Raw genomic sequence first — 26,751 nt, forward strand, 5'->3', positions numbered from 1 at the left:
TGATATTTCATGGGATGGCAATTCAATAATGGGCTATTAGGCTACTGTTATTCTACATGACAGTTCTTAAAAACATTTGGACAAAAACTTTGCTTATTTATTTTTTTACTGTGGAGATATTGGCAAAATTTTACATAAATGTATACTTGTAAGCACTAATGAAAAAGCATTAATGAGCTCCATAAGTCTTGGGACACTTTGTCTTGATTTGGCTCTGAACTCCATTTTAGATTTGTACCTTGCAGATTTTAGTAGAGTATTTTTAGACTTGGGTTCCACTGAGTAGAAATGACAGCACTTTTTTTAATACATTGTCTCCCCCCCCCACCTCCCTGTCTAGGCACCGTAATATTTGAGACAAACGGCTTCACAAGTGTTTTCCGATTAGTCTCTTCATTAGGGCGGATATAAGTTTTAGATTCTTAGTTCTTGATTGATTCTGGGCTCTTGATTGCCTGCGGAGTCGGTTATAGGCTTACCGAAACCAACCGTCCGGAACATCATCAATCATGAAGGAAAATGTTTGTCTGAAGCGTTATGGTGCACACTGAACATATAAACACATGTACACATATACACACGCAAACTGTAAGTAAAACACCTCAAATATGTGTTTTTAAACTCTTTTCATCTCCGATCTGTGGCTGTGCCTCATTTTTCCCCATCTCTGTGTGAATGGCCAGCCTTCGTCCGCATTTTAAACAGAAAACACAAAATATATATATATATATTTATTTTCCCAGTGCCAGACCATCATCTGGGCAGGTTTTAATATTCTTTTCATGCACTAAAAGTTTCTCTTTTCTGAATAAGGATGAAACGCGGCCGTTTCTACGCAGCAGAAGATCCGTGCGCAGAGACTAAATGAGGAGCATTCATCACCCTGGGACTCCATGTTAAATAATTGACTGTAAATAATTAATTTTCCTCGTGCCTCTTAATATCTCGGTGACCACGACCCGGAGACCGTCCCAGGAAAGGGGGGTTGTGTGTGGGAGAAAGAGCACATGCTACCATGGTGATGTTAAAGAGGGGGAACTGCATTAAAAAACATTAAAATGTGATTCTGCCAACCAGCTGAGACCGTGGCTATCATAGCGAGCCTTCCTCATTAGACCCTCTCATTAACTGGGCAATAAGACCAGGAAATTAAATCAGAATATGCTGTGTGTTTGACACACACACACACACACAAAACAAATACACGCAAAAACAAACATGCCCGCACACACACTCTCTCTCTCTCTCTCTCACACACACACACACACACACACACACACACACGCACGCACAAAGGGGCAGAGGAGAGGAAGGAGGGAGGAAGGGAGGAACAGAAAAAAGAAGAAGAAAAAAGACACACTTGCAGAACATTTTGACCAGGACCTGAAAGAACACTTTATTATGATTTTGCAGGCAGTTTATCGCCATGGAAATGTGGGTGGGTTGGAAAGCATCTGCCCCTGACTCCGCCCCTCACTGGGGGTTGGGTGTGGTAGAGTCACTCCTGTATGTGGAACTGGGTGTTGGGTGTGGTAGAGTCACTCCAGTGTGTGGAACTGGGTGTTGGGTGTGGTAGAGTCACTCCAGTGTGTGGAACTGGGTGTTGGGTGTGGTAGTCACTCCTGTATGTGGAACTGGGGGTTGGGTGTGGTAGTCACTCCTGTATGTGGAACTGGGGGTTGGGTGTGGTAGAGTCACTCCTGTATGTGGAACTGGGTGTTGGGTGTGGTAGTCACTCCTGTATGTGGAACTGGGTGTTGGGTGAGGTAGAGTCACTCCTGTATGTGGAACTGGGTGTTGGGCTTGGTGGACTCCAGCATGAGCTCGTAGAGCTGGCTGAACTGTTCGTCCTGAAACTGTTTCAGTTTCTCCTCAGACAGCACGGTTCCGTACACCCCTGCCCCCCCCCTCGAGGCCGTCTCCAAGACCTGCGTCTGCAGTGTGTCCCTGTAGCCCTGTGGGGGGGGGAATTGCAATTAAAAAAAGTACGGAACTCGTCAAGACACATAATGGATAAACTAAACAAGAACAAATACTTCACAACATACACGATGGACTGAAGATGTTATGGAGATGCATGGTTACAGTACTGGGGGGCGGGTGGGTGGCAATCGTATAAAATCGAAATTGGCTTCGGTGCCTGGTTTTGATGAGATTAAAATCTGAGGTGACGGGTGTGGGTCAAACGGGCGGGGTTTGGGCAGTAATGGGTTTCCCTTCACAGACATGTATAGGGCTGGGTCCAGACTGTTCCCACTCGCTCTCTCACAATCAGAATGTGGCATGTTATCGTGAGAGAGAGGCCAGACTGGTCAGAGCTGACAGGAAGGTGACAGTAGCACAAATAATCACACATTACAACAGTTGTATGCAGAAGAGCATCTCTGAACACACACAAAACATCAAACCTCTAAGTGGATAGGCTACAGCAGCAGAAGACCAATAAGTAATTTATAAATACCTAATAAAGTGCTCACTGAGTGTATATTAAATAATTTGGACTCAGCAGCTGCTAGCAGACACAGAGGGGGAAGATTAGAAGAAGAATATATACTTTATTAACCCCGTGGGGTAGTGTGTCCTCTGCATTTGACCCATCTGAGTTACCTAGGAGCAGTGAGCAGCCACAGTGCAGCCCGGGGAGCAGTGTGGGGTTAAGGGCCCAACAGCTGTGCCGGATCTGGCTACACCGGGGCTTGAACCAGGTCCCCCATCATGCACCTCAGCCACGAGGCTAAGGAACAACGAGAGTCAGAAATAACCGCCGCTCTGGAGCTGCAATCAAGCCACGGGGGTGACACCCTGTCAATCACCCAGTTCACCCGTCAATCACTCCGACAGGGCAGCCGGGCTCACTGCTGCTCACACGAAGCCTTCTCTTCCCTCTCCCGTAAAAGTCTGTTTTTCAAAGAAACTGATACTTCCGGTCACCAAGGTGGCATTAAACTTATAAACAAAATACGGACAAGGCTTCAAATGAAGGTGTGCCTCTCCCGCAGTGCGCTAACGCGGAGGCCATTCCGTGCGCGAGAAGGCCGAGAAACGGAAGGTTTCGTTCAAAGGTGTGCACTGCTGTCGTTAGAGTGGAGCGCAGACCGGATCTAACCAGGACAAGGGGGGCAGGGGAAGGCCCCAGATACACAGCTGGGTAAGAGGACGGGTACATCAGAGCCTCCAGTGTGAGAAACACACCTCACAGCGCCACAGAACCAGAACCAGAACCAGCCGAACACCAGCTCATCTGCAGCAGTGAAGAGACCACTCTGAGATTCTGAGTGATTCGCCCTGCACCACTTCAGAGAACAGGTAGTGTTATTGACGGATGGATCTGAGTGTGAGCAGTGATAGGCCCCTGGAGGAGAGCTGGAGGCCGTCAGACAGGCATCACTGAGGAGATGTGATGGAACAGGGCTGCATTGAGGCAGGAAGGGAGATTTATACCGAGTGTAAAAAAAATAAATAAAAATAAAAACCACTGACCCGGCGAGGTTATCACTCTATTTTACAGCGGCACGCCTTCCTGCCAATTTCACCGCTCAGCAGGACAGCAGTCTGAAGCGCCGCCCTGCTAAAACGACGGGGGGCAGGAGCAATCAGCGGGAGAACAGCCCCGCGCGGCCGCCGGGTCTAAATCACGCCCGGCCGGGCCGGGGAGCGCACAGCGTGGCCGTGAGGACCGTGAGGACCGTGAGGACTGTGAGGACCGTGAGGACCGTGAGGACCGTGAGAGGAGCCCGACCAGCCATCAGCGTCCCACGGCAGCTGCCCCAGGAAGCGCTCGGTGAAACTTCACCTGAACACCTGGAGAACCCGACTGCGAGAATGCCTGAGGTCTGCAAAACGGACCAACGCCCAAGTCCGAATGACAGAACAAAAGACTGTTTTTCTTCATCAACGTTGACCGTATTTAAAAACATTCATTTAAAATGCCACCTTGGTGAACAAGTGCATCCGTTTCTGTCAAAAACAAACATTTCACAGTGACTCCAGACCTCTGATTGATCACGTATCTCCAGGGGCAAAAGGAAGCACTTGCCCCATGATACATATGTCTCTACAGCACGACTCCAAAGGCGGGTGATTCATAGGCACTGTGGCCATGGCTGGCTGGAGGCCAGAAGCTGAGTCCCCCTTGGGGGAGTTTGGGCGTGGCTCGATCTGAAGTAACATTGACACTGACACTGACGCGATGGCCAGAGCTCTCATTCACAAAAAAAAAAAAAGCCTACAAAGAAAAAAAAAAAAAAACGACGGGACATTAAGAATGAAATAAATACACGAAGTGAATTCCCTTGAATGGAACGTCTGGCCAATTGAATCAGGGCCAGGGCGGCCAGTCGCAATGAAAGATGAGCACTTCCTCCTCGGTGTAATCCAATCACATTTGGCGGCCGTCCAAACGCACTCGCCAAACAGCGGAATGAGGCTGGGGGGGGGGGCGGTCTGGGGGGGGGGGGGGGGGGCGGTCTGTCGGGTGAGGTATCTGGGGGGGAGGAGAGGCAGGGAGGCAAAAAAAGAAAAAAAAAAAGAAAATCTGAATTGTGTGTCCTTCCAAAATACCCCAGCGACCTGTACGTGGGGACTGCCCCGAAAACCTCAATCAGCGTCAGACCTGGGACAGAGCTGGGGCAGACCTGGGACAGACCTGGGACAGACCTGGGTCAGAGCTGGGTCAGACCTGGGTCAGACCTGGGACAGACCTGGGACAGACCTGGGACAGACCTGGGGCAGACCTGGGGCAGACCTGGGGCAGACCTGGGGCAGACCTGGGGCAGACCTGGGTCAGACCCGAAGCAAATACGGAATCGCTTTGGATTCAAATACTTTACCAAGCCTGTCTGGTGTATGAGGACCTATGAAATACAATACCAATCAATCAATCAATCAATCAATACATCAATCAATCAAGAAATAATTCAATCATAACACCAACTGATGTGATACTCCTGAGCTACTCTACCACTATAACTCCCCTCATACCCTAGTGCCCCCCCCCCCCCCGTCCCGCAGGGAAAGCAGTCTGTCTGCACTGCAGGAGGCAGTGTGAGTTAAGGGGATTAGCCCCAACACTCAGCACCCATAATCCCATTTAGGGCTGTGTGAGTGTGGTGTGTGTGTGTGTGTGTGTGTGCGCATGTGGAAGGCGGGTGTACTTGCATTGGCCTTTACCCCCTGTTTACCCCTGTCACAGTCCCAGCACTGCACCGAACGCTGTACCCTAAAACCCACCTACTGCTGATGCCCCCACGCTTCCACACCTCCCTCGGGCCCTAACTGATACTGACAGCATGCCAACCAACCAGACCTGGCATTTAAATACTTTTTTGTGCTCGACTGATCTTGCCTGTTGCAAATGAGCCAACCAAGAGGACCAGACGGCGGGGTTGGCACTTTTTGAGAGCATTTCACGGGTTTCCTAGGTTCCAATCAATACTATGTTTCTATCCAGACAAGCATAGAAAAGTATTTGAATCCGAAAAACAATTAGGCTATGTACTTGACCCAGGTCTGGCACCAACTCCAACCGCTAGCTGTGATTCCGATGCCTTAGTATCACCAGTCTTCGTCAGAACCTGCCTGCGCAGACTTTCACCCATCACTCTGGATAAAAACATCTGCTAAATGACTTTATTTATACTAAAGCAACCAGCCCATCCAGGGAGAAATATGACAAGCTTTCAGGATTCTGACAGAATCACGCAGCAGGCCAGAGCGTTAATTGGCTGGTGGCGGTTTTTGGGGGAATGCGCATTTTGAATCGCACTCGGCAGGGACCGCCGGGCTTGCCGCGTCCCGCTGGAGAGAGCAGAGTGCTGTCGTCCCTGAAGCGGCTGCGGGATGCTGCCAATTCCCCGCTCACAGCAACATTCACGCGCCTCCGTCGGGAATATCTGCAGGCTGACGAGCGGAAAAGGAGCGAGTCTATTTCGGGGGGGAACGTTCTCCGTGAACCCCCCGCCCTTAAGTCCAGATGCCATCAGAACGCCACCAGGGGAGAGGCACAAAGAGAGGGCCGCTGAATCAGCCTGTAATTAGCCTCCCCCTTAATTAGAGCAATTAACAGCAGGTGCGATCTCTTTTAATTCATAATTACATTGTGAGCGGTTCCTGACGGCGAGGGCCAGAGAGGCGTGTCTTTAACGGCCATCAGGCGGTTGACGGAGCGCGTCGATCGAGGGCCGCGGTAACGGAACCTCCCGGGTGGCGGGACCGCACAGCCGGGCGCTCTGAAGTCACATTTACATACGGTGACTCTTCTGTACAACATGAATAGAAAATTCAGCTATGTAACAAAATATCTCTCCATAACAAGTATTAGGCTTAAGTTATCTCTAACTAATGTAATAATAATATGAATAATAGAATAATAGCCTCAAAAACAAATCAATTTAACAAAAAGAAAAAGATAATTATTCTTCAGTCTTTAGTTTTCTTCAGTCTTCCTTGTCTGCGCATTCAGTTACTGAATGTTACTGAAGTGCGACGCGCGATACAAATTGGTAACTGTGCGTAACGCCAGTGTGGCGCCTTATACAACATTTTTAATAGTGTATGCGTAACGTTACACTTACGGAACGAAAAACGATATTAAGAGGGGGGCGGGAGGGTCTGTGGAACAGGCAAAGCAAAAACCTGGACATTTGAAAGAATTTGTAAAACCCTCCCGGACAGATTTTTTAGGACCCAAAAAGAGGTCATGTCCAGGTAAAAGTGGACGTCATTTACAACATGCTGTAATGTTAATGTGTGTGTTACTGCAGTTACAATACTGCAACACTGATCTACCTCGCACTGGAGGATTCCGAAATCTGACGTGCGTTCAAAATGCCAAACGACGTTACCGAACATTCGCCAACATAGTTCGCTGCAAACGTTCGCCGTTGTGCTGTTGTCCCCGAAGCCGCTGCTGCTTTCGTACGGTTCAGAACGCTAACTTAATTCAAGGGCGACTAGCGGACATCACCGAGGGAAAATGGCAGAAAACGATTACAACACTCAATTGGAAAATTGAGCGGGTTATTTCAATCCAAAAAGAATCATAACTCCCTCCTCTAATACACCATCTGCACTGGCGCTAGCTGTCGTCTGTTGACCGGTGCAAAACTGGCTCCACTCGCTCTTAATCTCTCTCCACAAATAACCGTAAAATTTATTTTAAAAGGACAAACACGCGCAGAAAACCCTGAAATGGCTGTTCGGGGAAGGTGGCTTAGATTAAACGACAAGGCTGTTTACGTAGCAGCCCAGGCATATACACATTTAATGAGTTCGGGATGTTCGGGAAACTATTGATGGCGGTGTCCCCTTCCCTAAAGACGGACAACTGAGAGTGATTGAAGCAATATTCTCTGCGCCTCCTGCCAACACAAACCATCTGTATTTTACTGCTACCGTGTCCATGCACGGGCGGAATAAGAGATTCCATTTGGATCCCCTAGCCTATTATTACAGAGAAAGAGAAACAGAAACGACAAGTGATTTTAGCGAGACGGAAGGTTTAATGTGCAAAAACATATGTCTCTCCCTGTGTTGTTACAATAACAACACAAAAATAAACCAATAATGGTGACAGATTGATTCCACAGGTGGTACTTGGACCGTCAATGTTTAAATTGTACCAGGGGGGCATTATTCCGTGCCCTGATTCAACAGGTCCAAGTGTTATAATGAAAAGGGGACGGATTCAGTTATTAAAATATAATCCATGTAATCACAGACAGGCACTGTGCATGTGTGGCACATGGGAATGTGTTGCCACCTTGTGGCCACAAATGAACATCGCATCTCAACCGGGATATTCGTTATATACGCATACGCAAGTCCTAGATTATTTACACCGAGGAATAGTAAAATATGATTAAGCCGTGGCGTATAAACAGATCTCTGGAAAACTCCTGTGTGTGGAAATGTCTCTATTCTGTCAGCACTAACTCGAACAGTATTATTAGCCCTAGCAATACATGCCAACCTGCACTTTCCTCCAAAGAAAAGCTAAAGTAGTTCTGGCTACTGTGCGACAACGGCTCAGGTGATAAGAGCAGTCGTCTGGCAGTCGGAGGGTTGCTGGTTTCGAATCCCACCCTGGCTGTGTCGAAGTGTTCTTGAGCAAGACACCTAACCCCCAAATGCTCCTGACGCGCTGGTCGGCGCCTTGCATGGCAGCCAATTGCCGTTGGTGTGTGAGTGTGTGTATGAATGGGTGAATGAGAAGCATCAATTGTACAGCGCTTTGGATAAAGGCGCTATATAAACGCCAACCATTTACCATTTACTATGCTAATGTGGCCACAGCATGCTAACTCCGACTTGCTGGCAAGCAGGGTTCAGTGTGTTAGGGGGTATGCTAGTCCTACAGTCTACCTGCAGGTTTCTCCCCAGGAACAGCTGGCTGAGAGCGGAATGCCTCTGAGGGTAAGCAGCAGCGGAGAGAAACGCGTTACAGCTTCCTGATCATCGCGCATTTTTCATACCGAACGGCTTCAGATGTTCACACGACACGTAACACCAGACAAAGGGAAACCGAGTGAACGACTATTATTGAATTCATTATTACATTAAATGGTTATTTCATTCCGTGTGACAAATAGAGGAAATCAGGAAGGGGGCAAATACTTTGTCACGGCGCTGCGTATCCAACACCTGACCCGGTGAAAACCTGGCTACATGACGCCAGTTTTTTTTAGACTCTCCGTTCTATGGATATCAGGGTCTGCGGCTTCAGTAATTTCTCTCAGATGTTTGTGAAGGCGCTTGTGAAGCAGCCTGGGTGGGCTAACTAGAAACATGAACTAAATGCCATATTAAAGGTACAATAGGTAAGATTTTTGTGCTAAAACATTGTTCCAAGACCATTGTAAATCCCTTCCTATCATTGAAAAAGGCTCACTGACATGTTGACTCACCCTCCTGCCTGTGTTTATAGTCCTTAAATTGGAGTTTCAAAATATACAGTCCTACGAATACATTGTATAAATGTGCAATAATTCAAGCTCATTGGTTGAAAATTGGTTCTAATTGTCACAGCTAATGGCGGTTCAACGTCAGCGAGTTTACAGAGAAGGGGGAGGGATAAACAGTGTTGTGGTTTGAGCGTGTTTGTTGCTGCTATTCCTCTCTTGGGCATTAGAAGTCCGAAATGACCTATTGTACCTTTAAAAAAGTGAACTTACCAACAGTAGGTTGGGAGTAATTGGGACCATGCATACTACATTGTAGCTGTTAGTGAATGAATGTTATTTGATGAAAAAATGTGTATAAATAATAGAGGCACATGCAATGTTTGTCCACCCTGCTGAAAAAACTAAACAAACAAAAAAAAACAGCTGGTAGCTGGTTGACCAGTTCAGACCAGCTCCATACTTAACATGGTTTGACCAGCTCAAGCTAATTATGTTTTGAAACAGCAGGTAGCCGGTAATTTCAAAATGGCCATAGCTGGATTTTACACCAGGGCATTCATCACAGGTGATTGTAGCATTGTGCCAAAGACGAATTTCCCCGCGGGGACAATAATGAGGTCATTCTTACCTCCCATTCTATCATGAACGACGTGACCTCGCCTGGCTTTGCCGATTTGTGTCTCCTGAATTCGTCTTTGACATACTGGTCACCCAAAGCCCGCAGGTCCACGGGCAGAAACCGGTGCAGTTGGAGGATCCGTTTGTACAACGCCCGGACCTTGGAGACGTGCGCTGGATTTGCCATGCGTCGCGCTACGGCTTTGGAAAACACAGATTTAGTATAATAATAAACGATCAGCTCTTTCAGTCAGCGAAGACCCAGCACGCAAAACTGGTCATCGTTAACTTTATGTCAAAATACAGCAGTTACACTAACAAAAACTGCTGGCAAGCGAGCAAATTGATTCCCACAGCAAAAACACGATTAGCTGGCTAACTTACAGTAGTTTGACCTGTGGTTGCTCATCTTACCTTTGGTGAAGTCTTAGGCTGGTGTCTGGGGATTCTTAGTCCCAAAACTCATTCATTCAAAGTCAGTTGGGCAAATCCGGAGGGATTCAAAATATTGAGCCCGAATCGGATGTATGTACTATTAAATCAAATAAAGACGTGCATTCTGTGAAGACATTGAACTAACCTATCTAATCAATCTTAGGGCATAACTAGAGGAGGATAGTTACCTAACGTGACATTTTTGTTTATCTACAGACCTTGACAGGTTCTGCTGAGATTCTCTAATCGCAACAAGATATTTGACGATGCCCCGTTTGCTTTTGAAACTGTCAAGTGGCATTTTCCAATAAAACGTTGCTACCGGAACTCCTTACATCCGAGTGTTTTTAAGTCTTTTAACCGGAACTTACTTGATCCACTAAAACGGTAGGCCGTGTACGAAATCTTCCTGAAGTATATTATTGTTTATTCGACTTCCGCTTGCCTCCGCACCATAGATATTTTTGTTCTGAATGAACATGATTCCGTCACAACTTCATATCCTACCGCCCTCATGCGGTATGACGATACATGATTTACCGCGATTTTTGCTGGTTGACAAATGCTGTTTGGAAACAGTTTAAAGGTACAATAGGTAATTTCGGGCTTCTAACGGTCAAGAGAGCAATAACACCAACAAACCTTCAAACAACAGTACTGTTTATCCCTCCCCCGTCTCTGTAAACGCGCTGATGTTGAAGGTGTTTGTTGGTGCTTAGAACCAATTTTCAAACGAATGAACTTGAATTATTGTATCGTTATACAATGTTTTGGGACAGAGTGTCGGGCCAACTACTGTATATTTTGAAACCCGACTTTAAGGATTATAAACACAGGCAGAGGGTGAGTCAACATGTCAGTGAGATTTTTTCAATGATTGGAAGGGATTTAGAATAGTTTTGTAACAATGTTTTAACACAAAAATCTTACCTTTAATTATTTTAGTAATTTGTTGGAATTGAGGTTATAGAGCTGCTCAACTAGGAGCACAGACATTTGAGCAGGTGCTCAGTATTTAAGATTCGTACTCAGGCGTCAGCCCCATAGAAACATGTTGTTTATACAAGGTCTGATTATTTTGGCATTTGTGGTGTGGATAGAGGCACAGAGGCACATTTTCCCATTGCATTCATTTATCCGGTTTCTGGGACATGCACTGTACATTTGGACGCCTGTATTCTATTTTCTGTCACTTTGACACAGAACTTGGTTATGGGTAGGCACTTTGTTGTACGTCGCTCTGGATAAGAGCGTCTGCCAAATGGCAATAATGTAATGTAATGTAATGTAATAATGTAATGTAATAATGTAATGTAATGTAATGTAATGTAATAATGTAATGTAATGTGATGTGATGTGATGTGATGTAATGTAATGTAATGTGATGTAATGTAATGTGATGTAATGTGATGTGATGTAATGTGATGTAATGTGATGTAATGTAATGTGATGTAATGTAATGTGATGTAATGTAATGTGATGTGATGTGATGTAATGTAATGTAATGTGATGTAATGTAATGTGATGTAATGTGATGTGATGTAATGTAATGTAATGTAATGTAATGTGATGTAATGTAATGTAATGTGATGTAATGTGATGTAATGTAATGTGATGTGATGCAATGTAATGTAATGTGATGTAATGTAATGTAATGTAATGTAATGTAGTGTAATGTAATGTAATAATGTAATGTGATGTAACTTGTATGGCATTCACTGGGAAGTGGGTTTTCCTTTTGAACTGTGATACAAAGTTCAGCATTGCATAGGAGCATCATCTCTCTCTCCCTCTCTCTCTCTCTTTCTTCTCTCCCTCTCTCTCTCACACACACACACACACACACACACATACCCACACACACACTGGCACACAAACACAAACACGCACATGTATTCATATCTTTTATTTAAAATGACATTTTGAACATTTGTATAAAATTATAAAGGCTATATTTAAACACTTTGTTTCATGTTACAGGTTACAGGTTGTCTCTTTTAGTGTAACACTGAGGTGATATTGACAGTGACTTATCACACATCAGTCCGGCTAAACAAGGGCCTGTTCCTGGCTTAATGTCAGGACACAATGTGGAATAATCACTCTTCACGGACAGCTCATTCATACAGCTTATATAGCAAGGCTCGGCACAGTGTGTGTAAACATGAGTGACAGAGGGCTCTCCCGTTACTTCAGCTCTGGACATCACACAGAACACACACATTCGCTCAGTCACACACAGCGTGTGTGTGTGTGTGTGTTCAGAGCATATTCGGGATGGCTCCTTGTGCGTGTGTGTGTGTGTGTGTGGCCGTGTGTGAGTATGGTGTGCGTGTATGTGCCTGCGTGTGTGAGTGTGTGTGTAAGTGTGTGCGTGTGTATGGCGTGTGTGTGTGCGTGTGAGAGTGTGTATGAGTGTGTGTGAGAGTGTGTGCGTGTGTATGGCGTGTGTGCGTGCGTGTGAGAGTGTGTATGAGTGTGTGTGTGAGAGTGTGTGAGTGTGAGAGAGTGTGTGTGTGTGAGTGTGTGTGAGAGTGTGTATGAGTGTGTGTGTGAGAGTGTGTGAGTGTGAGAGTGTGTGTGTGTGTGAGTGTGTGAGAGTGTGTGTGTGTATGTGTGTGTGTGTGTGTGTGTGAGTGTGTGTGAGAGTGTGTGAGTGTGAGAGAGTGTGTGTGTGTGAGTGTGTGTGAGAGTGTGTGTGTGTGTGTGTGTGTATGTGTGTGTGTGAGTGTGTGTGTGTGTGTGTGTGTGTATGTGTGTGTGTGAGTGTGTGTGTGTGTGTGTATGTGTGTGTGTGAGTGTGTGTGTGTGTGTGTGTGTGTGTGTGTGTGTGTGTGAGTGTGTGTGTGTGTGTGTGTGAGTGTGTGTGTGTGTGTGTGTGAGTGTGTGTGTGTGAGTGTGTGAGAGTGTGTGTGTGTGTGTGTGTGTATGTGTGTGTGTGAGTGTGTGAGAGTGTGTGTGTGTGTGTGTGTATGTGTGTGTGTGAGTGTGTGTGTGTGTGTGTGTGTGTGTGTGAGTGTGTGTGTGTGTGTGTGTGTGTGTGAGTGTGTGTGTGTGTGTGTGTGTGTGTGTGTGTGTGTGTGTGTTTTCAGGGTCATGTCGGGCTCCGGACGCATGCGGTAATGCAGTTGGCCTCCGTCTCAAAGCGGTTCCTGTTCCCCTCACAGCCGCCGAACCAGAACTGGGCGCAAGAGTTGGCCACCGAGTCGTAGTACCACTGAACCTCATAGTCTCTACAAGAGCCTGGGTCCAGATCCTCCCCACACCCCACGTCTAACGGAGAGAGGGAGGGACAGAGAGAGAGGAAGGGAGGGAGAGAGAGAAATGTTTTCAGGGCAAGGAAAAAGATTATTATTTCCACCAGAATGCTCCAATTTGCAACCTCAGGGTGTCATTATCTCTTCCCAGCCATGTTACCCCCCCAATGTGAAATTAACTCTCCAATGTGCTCAGGGCAGCAGAATGCCTGGCCATAGATGTGCGGTCAATTCTCTTAATTTTGCAAATAGACTAAATCCACTTTAGCTCGACTAAAAACAACAGCGACAGACCTCCTGCTAGCAGATTCACCTGTAAGACTGTCTGCCATTGGAGAAATGCTGGTTTTTCAGTAAATAAAAACGGCACCATAAGGGTGAAAGGTGAAAGGTGAGAGGTGAGAGGGTAAAGGGGGGGTTACCGGGTGTGAAGCTGTTCTGGGTGTGGGGGGGGAGCTGGTCGGTTGGGCCCCCCGTGGTTTCCGGAACATACTGCCAGTTGGTTGTGGTGTGGGGGCCGGTGGTGGAGGGGCGGGGCTGTGGTGACGAGGCCCCTTCCGTCAGGGCGTTCAGCCGGTCCTCAGACGGGGCGGGCGTGTCCCCGCGGGGTGGGGGGGGGAGGGGGGGGCGTCCCGGGCCAGAGGGCAGGATGGAGTCCACGATGGCCGAAAAGATGGAATCATGGGAATACTCGCAGATCCGACTCAGCAGCTTCACCTCCAACACTGGGAGATAAAAAACAAATCTTCATCATCATCATCATCATCATCTCCATCATCTTCACCATCACCATCATCACCATCATCATCATCATCACCATCATCTTCATCATCATCATCATTATCACCATCACCATCACCATCATCATCATCACCATCATCATCATCATCACCATCATCATCATCATCACCATCATCATCATCATCATCTCCATCACCATCTTCACCATCATCACCATCACCATCATCATCACCATCACCATCACCATCACCATCATCATCATCATCATCATCATCACCATCATCATCATCATCATCATCACCATCATCATTATCATCACCATCATCATCATCACCATCATCATCATCATCATTATCATCACCATCATCATCACCATCACCATCACCCTCATCCTCATCATGAGTAAGTGAATGAGTGCTTGCGTATGTGAGAGAGTGTTCAGGCTGTCGCCCTAATCAACTCCTCGACTCGTAGAACTCGGGGTCCCATTACTTATGAGATGGGCAATAATTCTTCAGTTTAAGAATACACTTTGGTGTGAGTTTAATAACACATTTAAATGTATGAGCACACGTACTGGGCAGGGTCTTATAGTCACTGATGATGAAGACGTGGTCCTGCACAGGGTCGGACGCCACGTCGTTGATCTCCGACAGGAACTGTGCGTACGCGGGGTCCGTGGGCCCGGCCACGCCCACGGCGAACACCTCCACCCCGGCGGCGCGGGCGTCCTGAGCCGCGTCCCGCAGGGCCGCGCGGTCCCCGCCGTCCGTCTGTCCGCCCGTGACCAGCAGCAGCACCCGCCTGGCCCCGCCGCGCGCCGCCTGCAGTACCTGCAGCGCCCTGCGGAGGGCGGCGCCCGTGCTGCTGCCCTCGCCCAGGTAGGGCATCTCCCTCACCGCCCGCTTCACGGCCTCGCCGTCCCAGCCCTGCCGCAGCCCGGCCGTCACCGCGGCGACCCGGCCGTACTGCACCACGCCCACGCGCGTGGCGGTCGAGCTCACAGGCACGCGCTCCATCAGCGCCGACACAAAGCCCTTCACCCGCTCAAAGTCCTCACGACCCACGCTCTCTGAGCTGTCGATCACGAAGACCAGCTCCTGGGGCTTCTCACTGCAGCCAATCCCACACCCTTTCAGAACAGGATGACAAAACATCATACACCCAACATCACCCTTAACTTCCACACTCTATATAAAACATCATACACCCAACATCACCCTTAACTTCCACTCTATATAAAACATCATACACCCAACATCACCCTTAACTTCCACTCTATATAAAACATCATACACCCAACATCACCCTTACCATCCACACTCTATATAAAACATCATACACCCAACATCACCCTTAACTTCCACTCTATAGAAAACATCATACACCCAACATCACCCTTAACTTCCACTCTATAGAAAACATCATACACTCAACATCACCCTTAACTTCCACTCTATATAAAACATCATACACTCAACATCACCCTTAACTTCCACTCTATATAAAACATCATACACTCAACATCACCCTTAACTTCCACTCTATATAAAACATCATACACCCAACATCACCCTTAACTTCCACACTCTATATAAAACATCATACACTCAACATTACCCTTAACATCCATACTCTATATAAAACATCATACACCCAACATCACCGTTAACTTCCACTCTATATAAAACATCATACACCCAACATCACCCTTAACTTCCACACTCTATATAAAACATCATACACTCAATATTACCCTTAACATCCATACTCTATATAAAACATAATACACCCAACATCACCGTTAACTTCCACTCTATATAAAACATCATACACCCAACATCACCCTTAACTTCCACACTCTATATAAAACATCATACACTCAACATTACCCTTAACATCCATACTCTATATAAAACATCATACACCCAACATCACCCTTAACTTCCACACTCTATATAAAACATCATACACTCAACATCACCCTTAACTTCCACACTCTATACAAAACATCATACACTCAACATCACCCTTAACTTCCACTCTATATAAAACATCATACACCCAACATCACCCTTAACATCCACACTCTATATAAAACATCATACACCCAACATCACCCTTAACATCCACACTCTATATAAAACATCATACACTCAACATCACCCTTAACTTCCACTCTATATAAAACATCATACACTCAACATCACTCTTAACTTCCACTCTATATAAAACATCATACACCCAACATCACCCTTAACCTCCACACTATATATAAAACATCATACACTCAACATCACCCTTAACATCCACACTCTATATAAAACATCACACACTCAACATCACCCTTAACTTCCACACTCTATATAAAACATCACACACTCAACATCACCCTTAACATCCACACTCTATATAAAACATCACACACTCAACATTAACCTTAACTTCCACACTCTATACAAAACATCATACACTCAACATCACCCTTAACTTCCACTCTATATAAAACATCATACACCCAACATCACCCTTAACATCCACACTCTATATAAAACATCATACACCCAACATCACCCTTAACATCCACACTCTATATAAAACATCATACACTCAACATCACCCTTAACTTCCACTCTATATAAAACATCATACACTCAACATCACTCTTAACTTCCACTCTATATAAAACATCATACACTCAACATCACCCTTAACTTCCACTCTATATAAAACATCATACACCCAACATCACCCTTAACCTCCACACTATATATAAAACATCATACACTCAACATCACCCTTAACATCCACACTCTATATAAAACATCACACACTCAACATCACCCTTAACTTCCACTCTATATAAAACATCATACACTCACCATCACCCTTAACTTCCACTCTATATAAAACATCATACACTCAACATCACCCTTAACTTCCACTCTATATAAAACATCATACACCCAACATCACCCTTAACTTCCACACTCTATATAAAACATCATACACTCAACATTACCCTTAACATCCATACTCTATATAAAACATCATACACCCAACATCACCGTTAACTTCCACTCTATATAAAACATCATACACCCAACATCACCCTTAACTTCCACACTCTATATAAAACATCATACACTCAATATTACCCTTAACATCCATACTCTATATAAAACATCATACACCCAACATCACCGTTAACTTCCACTCTATATAAAACATCATACACCCAACATCACCCTTAACTTCCACACTCTATATAAAACATCATACACTCAACATTACCCTTAACATCCATACTCTATATAAAACATCATACACCCAACATCACCCTTAACTTCCACACTCTATATAAAACATCATACACTCAACATCACCCTTAACTTCCACACTCTATACAAAACATCATACACTCAACATCACCCTTAACTTCCACTCTATATAAAACATCATACACCCAACATCACCCTTAACATCCACACTCTATATAAAACATCATACACCCAACATCACCCTTAACATCCACACTCTATATAAAACATCATACACTCAACATCACCCTTAACTTCCACTCTATATAAAACATCATACACTCAACATCACTCTTAACTTCCACTCTATATAAAACATCATACACCCAACATCACCCTTAACCTCCACACTATATATAAAACATCATACACTCAACATCACCCTTAACATCCACACTCTATATAAAACATCACACACTCAACATCACCCTTAACTTCCACACTCTATATAAAACATCACACACTCAACATCACCCTTAACATCCACACTCTATATAAAACATCACACACTCAACATTAACCTTAACTTCCACACTCTATACAAAACATCATACACTCAACATCACCCTTAACTTCCACTCTATATAAAACATCATACACCCAACATCACCCTTAACATCCACACTCTATATAAAACATCATACACCCAACATCACCCTTAACATCCACACTCTATATAAAACATCATACACTCAACATCACCCTTAACTTCCACTCTATATAAAACATCATACACTCAACATCACTCTTAACTTCCACTCTATATAAAACATCATACACCCAACATCACCCTTAACCTCCACACTATATATAAAACATCATACACTCAACATCACCCTTAACATCCACACTCTATATAAAACATCACACACTCAACATCACCCTTAACTTCCACACTCTATATAAAACATCACACACTCAACATCACCCTTAACATCCACACTCTATATAAAACATCACACACTGAACATTAACCTTAACTTCCACACTCTATACAAAACATCATACACTCAACATCACCCTTAACTTCCACTCTATATAAAACATCATACACCCAACATCACCCTTAACATCCACACTCTATATAAAACATCATACACCCAACATCACCCTTAACATCCACACTCTATATAAAACATCATACACTCAACATCACCCTTAACTTCCACTCTATATAAAACATCATACACTCAACATCACTCTTAACTTCCACTCTATATAAAACATCATACACTCAACATCACCCTTAACTTCCACTCTATATAAAACATCATACACCCAACATCACCCTTAACCTCCACACTATATATAAAACATCATACACTCAACATCACCCTTAACATCCACACTCTATATAAAACATCACACACTCAACATCACCCTTAACTTCCACACTCTATATAAAACATCACACACTCAACATCACCCTTAACATCCACACTCTATATAAAACATCACACACTCAACATCACCCTTAACTTCCACACTCTATATAAAACATCATACACTCAACATCACCCTTAACATCCATACTCTATATAAAACATCACACACTCAACATCACCCTTAACATCCACACTCTATATAAAACATCATACACCCAACATCACCCTTAACTTCCACACTCTATATAAAACATCATACACTCAACATTACCCTTAACTTCTGTACCCGCCATATGCACTAGTCAGTCTAGCCAGTCTTCAATTTGTCACATGGCCACTGTCTAAGGTCTGCTTTCACATTGGACAGAAGGTCAATAAACGATAAGGCTGATATGTGATCTTACCGCAAACTTCTCTGATGATGTCAATGACTTCCTCTTTCTGTTGAAGCAAATTCAAGCAGTATTGAAATAACATACACACACACACACATGCACACATACTCACTCACACACACATACACACACACATGCACACATACTCACACACACGCACACATACTCACACACACACACACACACACACACACACACACACATACACACACACACACACACACACACTACACTAACCGTCAGGCCAGGATCTCCCTTCTGCCCAGGGTTCCCCTGTAACATGGAGAGAGGTTATTAAAGGTTAGGTCAAACACGGTCTGTCTCAAACACAGTCTGTCTTAATTCATACACGTGTCCATATCGCACATATCGCATAGCATGTAAATGAACCACAGATATGCTTTAACTTTGTTTATTTAATTATATTTTGTGTATATAGCATACAGTCATGAAATAAACTAAAGGCCCTGCTGTGATATATGAGTGAAGAGGGACTACAAAAGGTAAAATAGATACACTCTGCATGACGGGAGCACTGTGCAGTGAGTATGTTTAGTATACTGTGAGTATAGTGTATGTAGTATACTGTGAGTATAGTGTATGTAGTATACTGTGAGTATAGTGTATGTAATATACTGTGAGTATAGTGTATGTAGTACACTGTGAGTATAGTGTATGTAATATACTGTGAGTATAGTGTATGTAGTATACTGTGAGTATAGTGTATGTAATATACTGTGGGTAGTGTATGTAGCATACTGTGAGTATAGTGTATGTAATATACTGTGAGTATAGTGTATGTAGTATACTGTGAGTATAGTGTATGTAGTATACTGTGAGTATAGTGTATGTAATATACTGTGAGTATAGTGTATGTAATATACTGTGAGTATTGTGTATGTAGTATACTGTGAGTATAGTGTATGTAGTATACTGTGAGTATAGTGTATGTAATATACTGTGAGTATAGTGTATGTAGTATACTGTGAGTATAGTGTATGTAATATACTGTGAGTATAGTGTATGTAATATACTGTGAGTATAGTGTATGTAGTATACTGTGAGTATAGTGTATGTAATATACTGTGAGTATAGTGTATGTAGTATACTGTGAGTGTAGTGTATGTAGTATACTGTGAGTATAGTGTATGTAATATACTGTGAGTATAGTATATTTAGCATGCTGTGAGTATAGTGTATTTAGCATGCTGGTAGTATAGTGTATGTAATATACTGTGGGTAGTGTATGTAGTGTACTGTGAGTATAGTGTATGTAGTATACTGTGAGTATAGTGTATGTAATATACTGTGAGTATAGTGTATGTAGTGTACTGTGAGTATAGTGTATGTAGTATACTGTGAGTATAGTGTATGTAATATACTGTGAGTATAGTGTATGTAGTATACTGTGAGTATAGTGTATGTAATATACTGTGAGTATAGTATATTTAGCATGCTGTGAGTATAGTGTATTTAGCATGCTGGTAGTATAGTGTATGTAATATACTGTGGGTGGTGTATGTAGTGTACTGTGAGTATAGTATATTTAGCATGCTGGGAGTATAGTGTATGTAGTGTACTGTGACTATAGTATATTTAGCATGCTGTGAGTATAGTGTATGTAATATACTGTGAGTATAGTGTATGTAGTATACTGTGAGTATAGTGTATGTAATATACTGTGGGTAGTGTATGTAGCATACTGTGAGTATAGTGTATGTAATATACTGTGAGTATAGTGTATGTAGTATACTGTGAGTATAGTGTATGTAGTATACTGTGAGTATAGTGTATGTAATATACTGTGAGTATAGTGTATGTAATATACTGTGAGTATAGTGTATGTAGTATACTGTGAGTATAGTGTATGTAGTATACTGTGAGTATAGTGTATGTAATATACTGTGAGTATAGTGTATGTAGTATACTGTGAGTATAGTGTATGTAATATACTGTGAGTATAGTGTATGTAATATACTGTGAGTATAGTGTATGTAGTATACTGTGAGTATAGTGTATGTAATATACTGTGAGTATAGTGTATGTAGTATACTGTGAGTGTAGTGTATGTAGTATACTGTGAGTATAGTGTATGTAATATACTGTGAGTATAGTATATTTAGCATGCTGTGAGTATAGTGTATTTAGCATGCTGGTAGTATAGTGTATGTAATATACTGTGGGTAGTGTATGTAGTGTACTGTGAGTATAGTGTATGTAGTATACTGTGAGTATAGTGTATGTAAAATACTGTGAGTATAGTGTATGTAGTGTACTGTGAGTATAGTGTATGTAGTATACTGTGAGTATAGTGTATGTAATATACTGTGAGTATAGTGTATGTAGTATACTGTGAGTATAGTGTATGTAATATACTGTGAGTATAGTATATTTAGCATGCTGTGAGTATAGTGTATTTAGCATGCTGGTAGTATAGTGTATGTAATATACTGTGGGTGGTGTATGTAGTGTACTGTGAGTATAGTATATTTAGCATGCTGGGAGTATAGTGTATGTAGTGTACTGTGACTATAGTATATTTAGCATGCTGGGAGTATAGTGTATGTAGTGTACTGTGACTATAGTATATTTAGCATGCTGTGAGTATAGTGTATGTAGTATACTGTGGGTATAGTATATTTAGTATACTGTGGGTATAGTGTATGTAATATACTGTGAGTATAGTATATTTAGTATACTGTGGGTATAGTGTATGTAATATACTGTGGGTATAGTATATTTAGCATGCTGTGAGTATAGTGTATGTCATATACTGTGGGTAGTGTATGTAGTGTACTGTGAGTATAGTATATTTAGCATGCTGGGAGTATAGTGTATGTAGTGTACTGTGACTATAGTATATTTAGCATGCTGTGAGTATAGTGTATGTAATATACTGTGGGTAGTGTATGTAGTGTACTGTGAGTATAGTATATTTAGCATTCTGGGAGTATAGTGTATGTAGTGTACTGTGACTATAGTATATTTAGCATGCTGTGAGTATAGTGTATGTAATATACTGTGGGTAGTGTATGTAGTGTACTGTGAGTGTATGTGAGACGATCGCAGGTTCACTGTACCCTGCCTCCAGGTGAACCTGAAGCCCCCATGACTCCGCCCTCTCCCTTCCTGCCCCGCTCACCAGTGGGCCCCGGGCTTCCCTGCAGGGGAAATCAACACCGGCCAATCACAGCATCAGAACAGGATGATGTCATAGCACAGGCTGAAGCAACTAAGAGCTGGTATGGTATTGTATTATTCAGCACTATTTCTGTCATTCCAATATGAACTGGCATTCAGTAATGCAGTGAACATGAATGAATCACAAATACAGCTTTTTCTGATTGATGACAAATACTGGAAATAAGACATCAAACAATTCAGATACCTCCGACCCTTGATGACTAAAAGCCATTTAATCCACAAATGTGTTCCATACTGTATCAGCATAATTTACAGCTGAATCAAGTCCCAACCCCCAATTCCCATAGAGGTCCAATTAAATACAAAGTGGTTTTAGTATCGCTTGAGATTTGGTGATGTTGATAGATTTAAAGGCATACAAATATATGCAACCAAATACAAAACATGACTATTTCATTTGACTTTATGTTAATTTGTCTCAAACATCAAAATGTATAAAAGTGTTGTAAATGCTACATGGAAAAAATGTATACATTAATCTTTAATAAAAGCTGAGAATTTTCGTATCGTGAATTGTTTGATGAAACAGAGAAAATAAAACATTAATCAGAAAAATAACAAAAAAGGCTCCAAAATGTGTTTGACTGGTACTGTACATAAACAACGCTGTGCAGATGAACTCTGCAGTAGTTAGTTAATGAACAACATCAGCTAATGCCAGTGCAGGTGAACTCATAGTAAAGCGTTATGAATGCAGGTACGATGTTGCGTCATTCAGCGTTCGGTGAGCCCAGGTGTGATTTGAACAGGTGTGCCTTCAGTGCTCAGGCTCCTCTCCTGGTACCTTCTGTCCCAGACGACCCTGTCCGGGGGCCCCTCGGGGGCCAGCTATGCCCGTGAACCCCAGCTCCCCCTACAGACAGGGAGGGGAAGTGCAGGAGCATCACACAACACTGCTGCGATCCACGGCTAAGCTGACTATGCCAGCGCTACCCACTCAACCAGGGGTGTGTGGGCCAGTTACAGTATAAACTACACTAATATAACCTTGCAATACACTGCAAATATGTGCTATACCATTATTATCATTATATTTCACAACAATTTATATTAAAATAAATATAGCCTTGTTTATATATTGCTGAAATAAAAGACAGAGAAGGTGTGTGAGGGACGCCCAACCTTCGGTCCCTGAATGCCGTCTCCTGCCTGTCCGTGTGGTCCAATCAGCCCCAGCTGCCCCGGGGGACCCTGGGAAGGCCAGGACAGCATCACTGCGCTGATATCACTCAAATCACTGTGCTGATATCACTCATATCACTGTGCTGATATCACTCACATCAATGTGCTGATGTCACACTCAAATCAATGTGCAGATATCACACCTGATATCACACTCAAATCAATGTTGTGATATCAGACTAAATCAATGTGGTGATATCAGACTAAATCAATGTGGTGATATCAGACTAAATCAATGTGGTGATATCAGACTAAATCAATGTGGTGATATCAGACTCAAATCAATGTTCTGATATCACACTCAAATCAATGTGCTGATATCACGCTCAAATCAGATTTACACTTTTCATGTCTTTTCAGTGACATTTTAAGAATAATGTGTGGATATTTGTGATTTTAGCCACATGACCGGAGGGGCTTCACATGATTGGACAAAATACAGGAGGGCAGAGAGACATGCCTCTGGGGCACTAAAACCTGGGAAGCAGAGAGGCTCGTTTGTGTATCTCACCGGGGGGCCCAGTAGTCCGATTCCTGGGGGCCCCAAAGTCCCCTGGGTCCCGGGAATGCCCCTGTTTCCCTAAATGAAGGAACAGACGGAATCCATTTTAATTACAGGACATTAAAACAGCCGACGGCCTCTCCCTGGGCTGTTCACCGTTACACACAGACATTTACTGATTACCCACAATGCCCCACGGTCACTGATAAAACATTTTCACCATTACAGTACTATCATGCAAGTACTGATTTAAAAATAATAATAATAATAATATTTTAATAATATTATAATAAATAATTGATATTGTGAGGATTTTTTGCTGTCATTCTGTGGGGGAATCCAGGGGGACTGAAGAGGGACTCGGACCTTGGGGCCGGGGATCCCTTTCCCCTCCGGGCCTGGCTCTCCAGGCGGCCCCAGCACTCCAGCAGATCCCTGAGGGTTACAGAGGACCAGTAAGAGAGACTGAGACACAGTAACACACACACACACACACACACTCACATAAACACATATACACATACACACACACACACTCACACACACACACACACACACACACACACACACACACCTCAGGTCCAATGTACCCTTCTCCTCTTAATCCCACTGGACCCACTGGTCCGGGAAGTCCTTTGTCCCCCTGAAACAGAGGAGCACCATGTTCCACCATGTTCTCTGATCTGTGCCACCCTCACCCCGCACACCCCCCGGTCCCCGGACCCCCCCATCAGCGGGGAGCTTACCTTGGGTCCGGGCGTCCCGATTCCTGCCTCCCCTGTAGGACCAGCCAGCCCAGGAGGACCGGGGTCACCCTGCCAATCAGAACACGCCACATCAGAATGACATCACTCGCTCCATGACTGTGGGTGTGGCCAGTATCCTGTATGAAAGGTTAACTGTCTACCCTTCTCTCTGGCAAACTTCCCCACCCTCTCTAACACCCAAACTACAGGCTAACTCCTGCACTGCTCCACCCTCTCTAACACCCAAACTACAGGCTAACTCCTGCAGTACCTCCACCCTCTCTAACACCCAAACTACAGGCTAACTCCTGCAGTACCTCCACCCTCTCTAACACCCAAACTACAGGCTAACTCCTGCAGTACCTCCACCCTCTCTAACACCCAAACTACAGGCTAACTCCTGCAGTACCTCCACCCTCTCTAACACCCAAACTACAGGCTAACTCCTGCACTGCTCCACCGTCTCTAACACCCAAACTACAGGCTAACTCCTGCAGTACCTCCACCCTCTCTAACACCCAAACTACATGCTAACTCCTGCACTGCTCCACCCTCCCTAACACCCAAACTACAGGCTAACTCCTGCAGTACCTCCACCCTCTCTAACACCCAAACTACAGGCTAACTCCTGCACTGCTCCACCCTCCCTAACACCCAAACTACAGGCTAACTCCTGAAGTACCTCCACCCTCTCTAACACCCAAACTACAGGCTAACTCCTGCACTGCTCCACCCTCCCTAACACCCAAACTACAGGCTAACTCCTGCCCTGCTCCACCCTCCCTAACACCCAAACTACAGGCTAACTCTTGCAGTACCTCCACCCTCTCTAACACCCAAACTACAGGACGTTCCAAGCTGGTAACAATGCTATATCGTAGCTCATGAATATTTATGAGGAGGTGTGGCTAAGGGCAGAACTGTCCTCTTAGGCTGACCTTTGGCCCCGCTATGCTCCTCCCTGTTGGCCCCGGCAACCCCGGTGGGCCTAGAATTCCAGGCTCCCCCTGGAGAGAACAGAGAGACCAAAACCATGAGATTAAGCCATCGGCGGCCTGTAGCCTAGTGGTTAAGGTAAATGACTGGGACACACAAGGTCGGTGGTTCTAATCCTGGTGTAGCCACAATGAGATCCGCACAGCTGTTGGGCCCTTGAGCGAGGCCCTTAACCCTCCATTGCTCCAGGGGAGGATTGTCTCCTGCTTAGTCTAATCAACTGTACATCGCTCTGGATAAGAGCATCTGCCATCTGCCAAATGCCAATAATGTAATGTAATGTAATGTAATGTGACCAAAACCATGTCACTTGGACCGTGTGACCAGATCCATTTGTCATTGTGACCAAGACCATGTGACTAATATACCCTGACAGGTTGCTCTGCAGGTGGGACAGAAAACAGGGCATAAACAGTCCAGCCAGGTGTACCAGCAGGGGAGCAATCCGCATCTCATATTCATGAAATGGGACGACACCCAAGGAACTACTGCACTTCGTGCCCTGCAGAACACCCTGTAGCCACAACAGTATTTAAAAACACACACACGCAGAAACGCATTCCAGAGATGAGTGTGTGGAACACTGCCCAGTCCTGACCATCCAGCCTGGGGCCCCAGGTGTGACTCCGGGGCCCCAGGTGTGTTTCAGGGGGCCCCAGGTGTGACTCAGGGGGCCCCAGATGTCTCAGGGGGCCCCAGGTGTGGATCAGGGGCCCCAGTTGTGTTTCAGGGGGCCCCAGGTGTGACTCAGGGGGCCCCAGGTGTCTCAGGGGGCCCCAGGTGTGGATCAGGGGCCCCAGTTGTGTTTCAGGGGGCCCCAGGTGTGATTCAGGGGGCCCCAGGTGTCTCAGGGGGCCCCAGGTGTGGATCAGGGGCCCCAGTTGTGACTCGGGGGCCATGTACGGCTCACCTTGGCGCCCGCCGGCCCCACAGAGCTCATCACTCCTGGGAGTCCTCTGTGGCCCCGGTCCCCTCGGTCGCCCTGGAAACATGACATCAGGAAGCTGCTGTCACCAGCTGCCACGCTTCAGTTTACATATCAATTCAGTCATCAATCAGCGTGATCGGGG

General features: G+C 44.5%; 2 protein-coding genes across 4 annotated transcripts in view; both read right to left on the reverse strand.

Annotated features, from left to right (window-relative positions):
* Positions 1-1,370: 1,370 nt before the first annotated feature.
* On the reverse strand, positions 1,371-10,210 carry sdhaf3 (succinate dehydrogenase complex assembly factor 3). Of its 3 annotated transcripts, none has more exons than XM_061255864.1 (4): positions 9,933-10,210; positions 9,529-9,719; positions 1,771-1,955; positions 1,371-1,614 (listed from the first exon to the last, which is right to left on the reverse strand). In XM_061255864.1, exons 2-3 carry the CDS (start codon positions 9,703-9,705, stop codon positions 1,773-1,775), a joined length of 360 nt encoding a protein of 119 aa, XP_061111848.1. In that variant the 5' UTR covers positions 9,706-9,719; positions 9,933-10,210; the 3' UTR covers positions 1,371-1,614; positions 1,771-1,772. The 3 variants fall into 3 exon arrangements, with proteins under 3 accessions (XP_061111848.1, XP_061111847.1, XP_061111846.1); XM_061255863.1 differs by having other exon boundaries at positions 1,371-1,730; XM_061255862.1 differs by having other exon boundaries at positions 1,371-1,955.
* Positions 10,211-13,005: 2,795 nt separating this feature from the next.
* The window catches only part of col28a1a (collagen, type XXVIII, alpha 1a), a 37,833-nt gene continuing 24,087 nt past the window's right edge, over positions 13,006-26,751 (reverse strand). The window contains exons 21-36 of the mRNA XM_061256067.1: positions 26,592-26,663; positions 26,280-26,427; positions 26,050-26,063; positions 25,624-25,692; positions 24,686-24,754; positions 24,514-24,582; positions 24,306-24,374; positions 23,949-24,017; positions 23,378-23,446; positions 23,040-23,108; positions 22,132-22,212; positions 19,289-19,324; positions 19,061-19,097; positions 14,529-15,083; positions 13,633-13,935; positions 13,006-13,226 (exon numbers count right to left, since the gene is read on the reverse strand). Of these exons, the coding sequence (XP_061112051.1) occupies positions 13,048-13,226; positions 13,633-13,935; positions 14,529-15,083; positions 19,061-19,097; positions 19,289-19,324; positions 22,132-22,212; positions 23,040-23,108; positions 23,378-23,446; positions 23,949-24,017; positions 24,306-24,374; positions 24,514-24,582; positions 24,686-24,754; positions 25,624-25,692; positions 26,050-26,063; positions 26,280-26,427; positions 26,592-26,663 (1,908 nt within the window). The 3' untranslated portion in view covers positions 13,006-13,047. The remainder of the gene's footprint in view (positions 13,227-13,632; positions 13,936-14,528; positions 15,084-19,060; positions 19,098-19,288; positions 19,325-22,131; positions 22,213-23,039; positions 23,109-23,377; positions 23,447-23,948; positions 24,018-24,305; positions 24,375-24,513; positions 24,583-24,685; positions 24,755-25,623; positions 25,693-26,049; positions 26,064-26,279; positions 26,428-26,591; positions 26,664-26,751) is intronic.

This window comes from Conger conger, chromosome 9 (assembly GCF_963514075.1).
Source record: "Conger conger chromosome 9, fConCon1.1, whole genome shotgun sequence".
NCBI classification, from domain to species: Eukaryota; Metazoa; Chordata; class Actinopteri; order Anguilliformes; family Congridae; genus Conger; species Conger conger.

Coding starts and splice junctions, on each gene's coding strand:
- sdhaf3 (XM_061255864.1), bottom strand. CDS start 9,705: ATGGCAAATCCAGCGCACGTCTCCAAGGTCCGGGCGTTGTACAAACGG. Junction 1,956..9,528: donor CGTTCATGATAGAATGGGAG/GTAAGAATGACC, acceptor CCCCCCCCACAG/GGCTACAGGGACACACTGCA.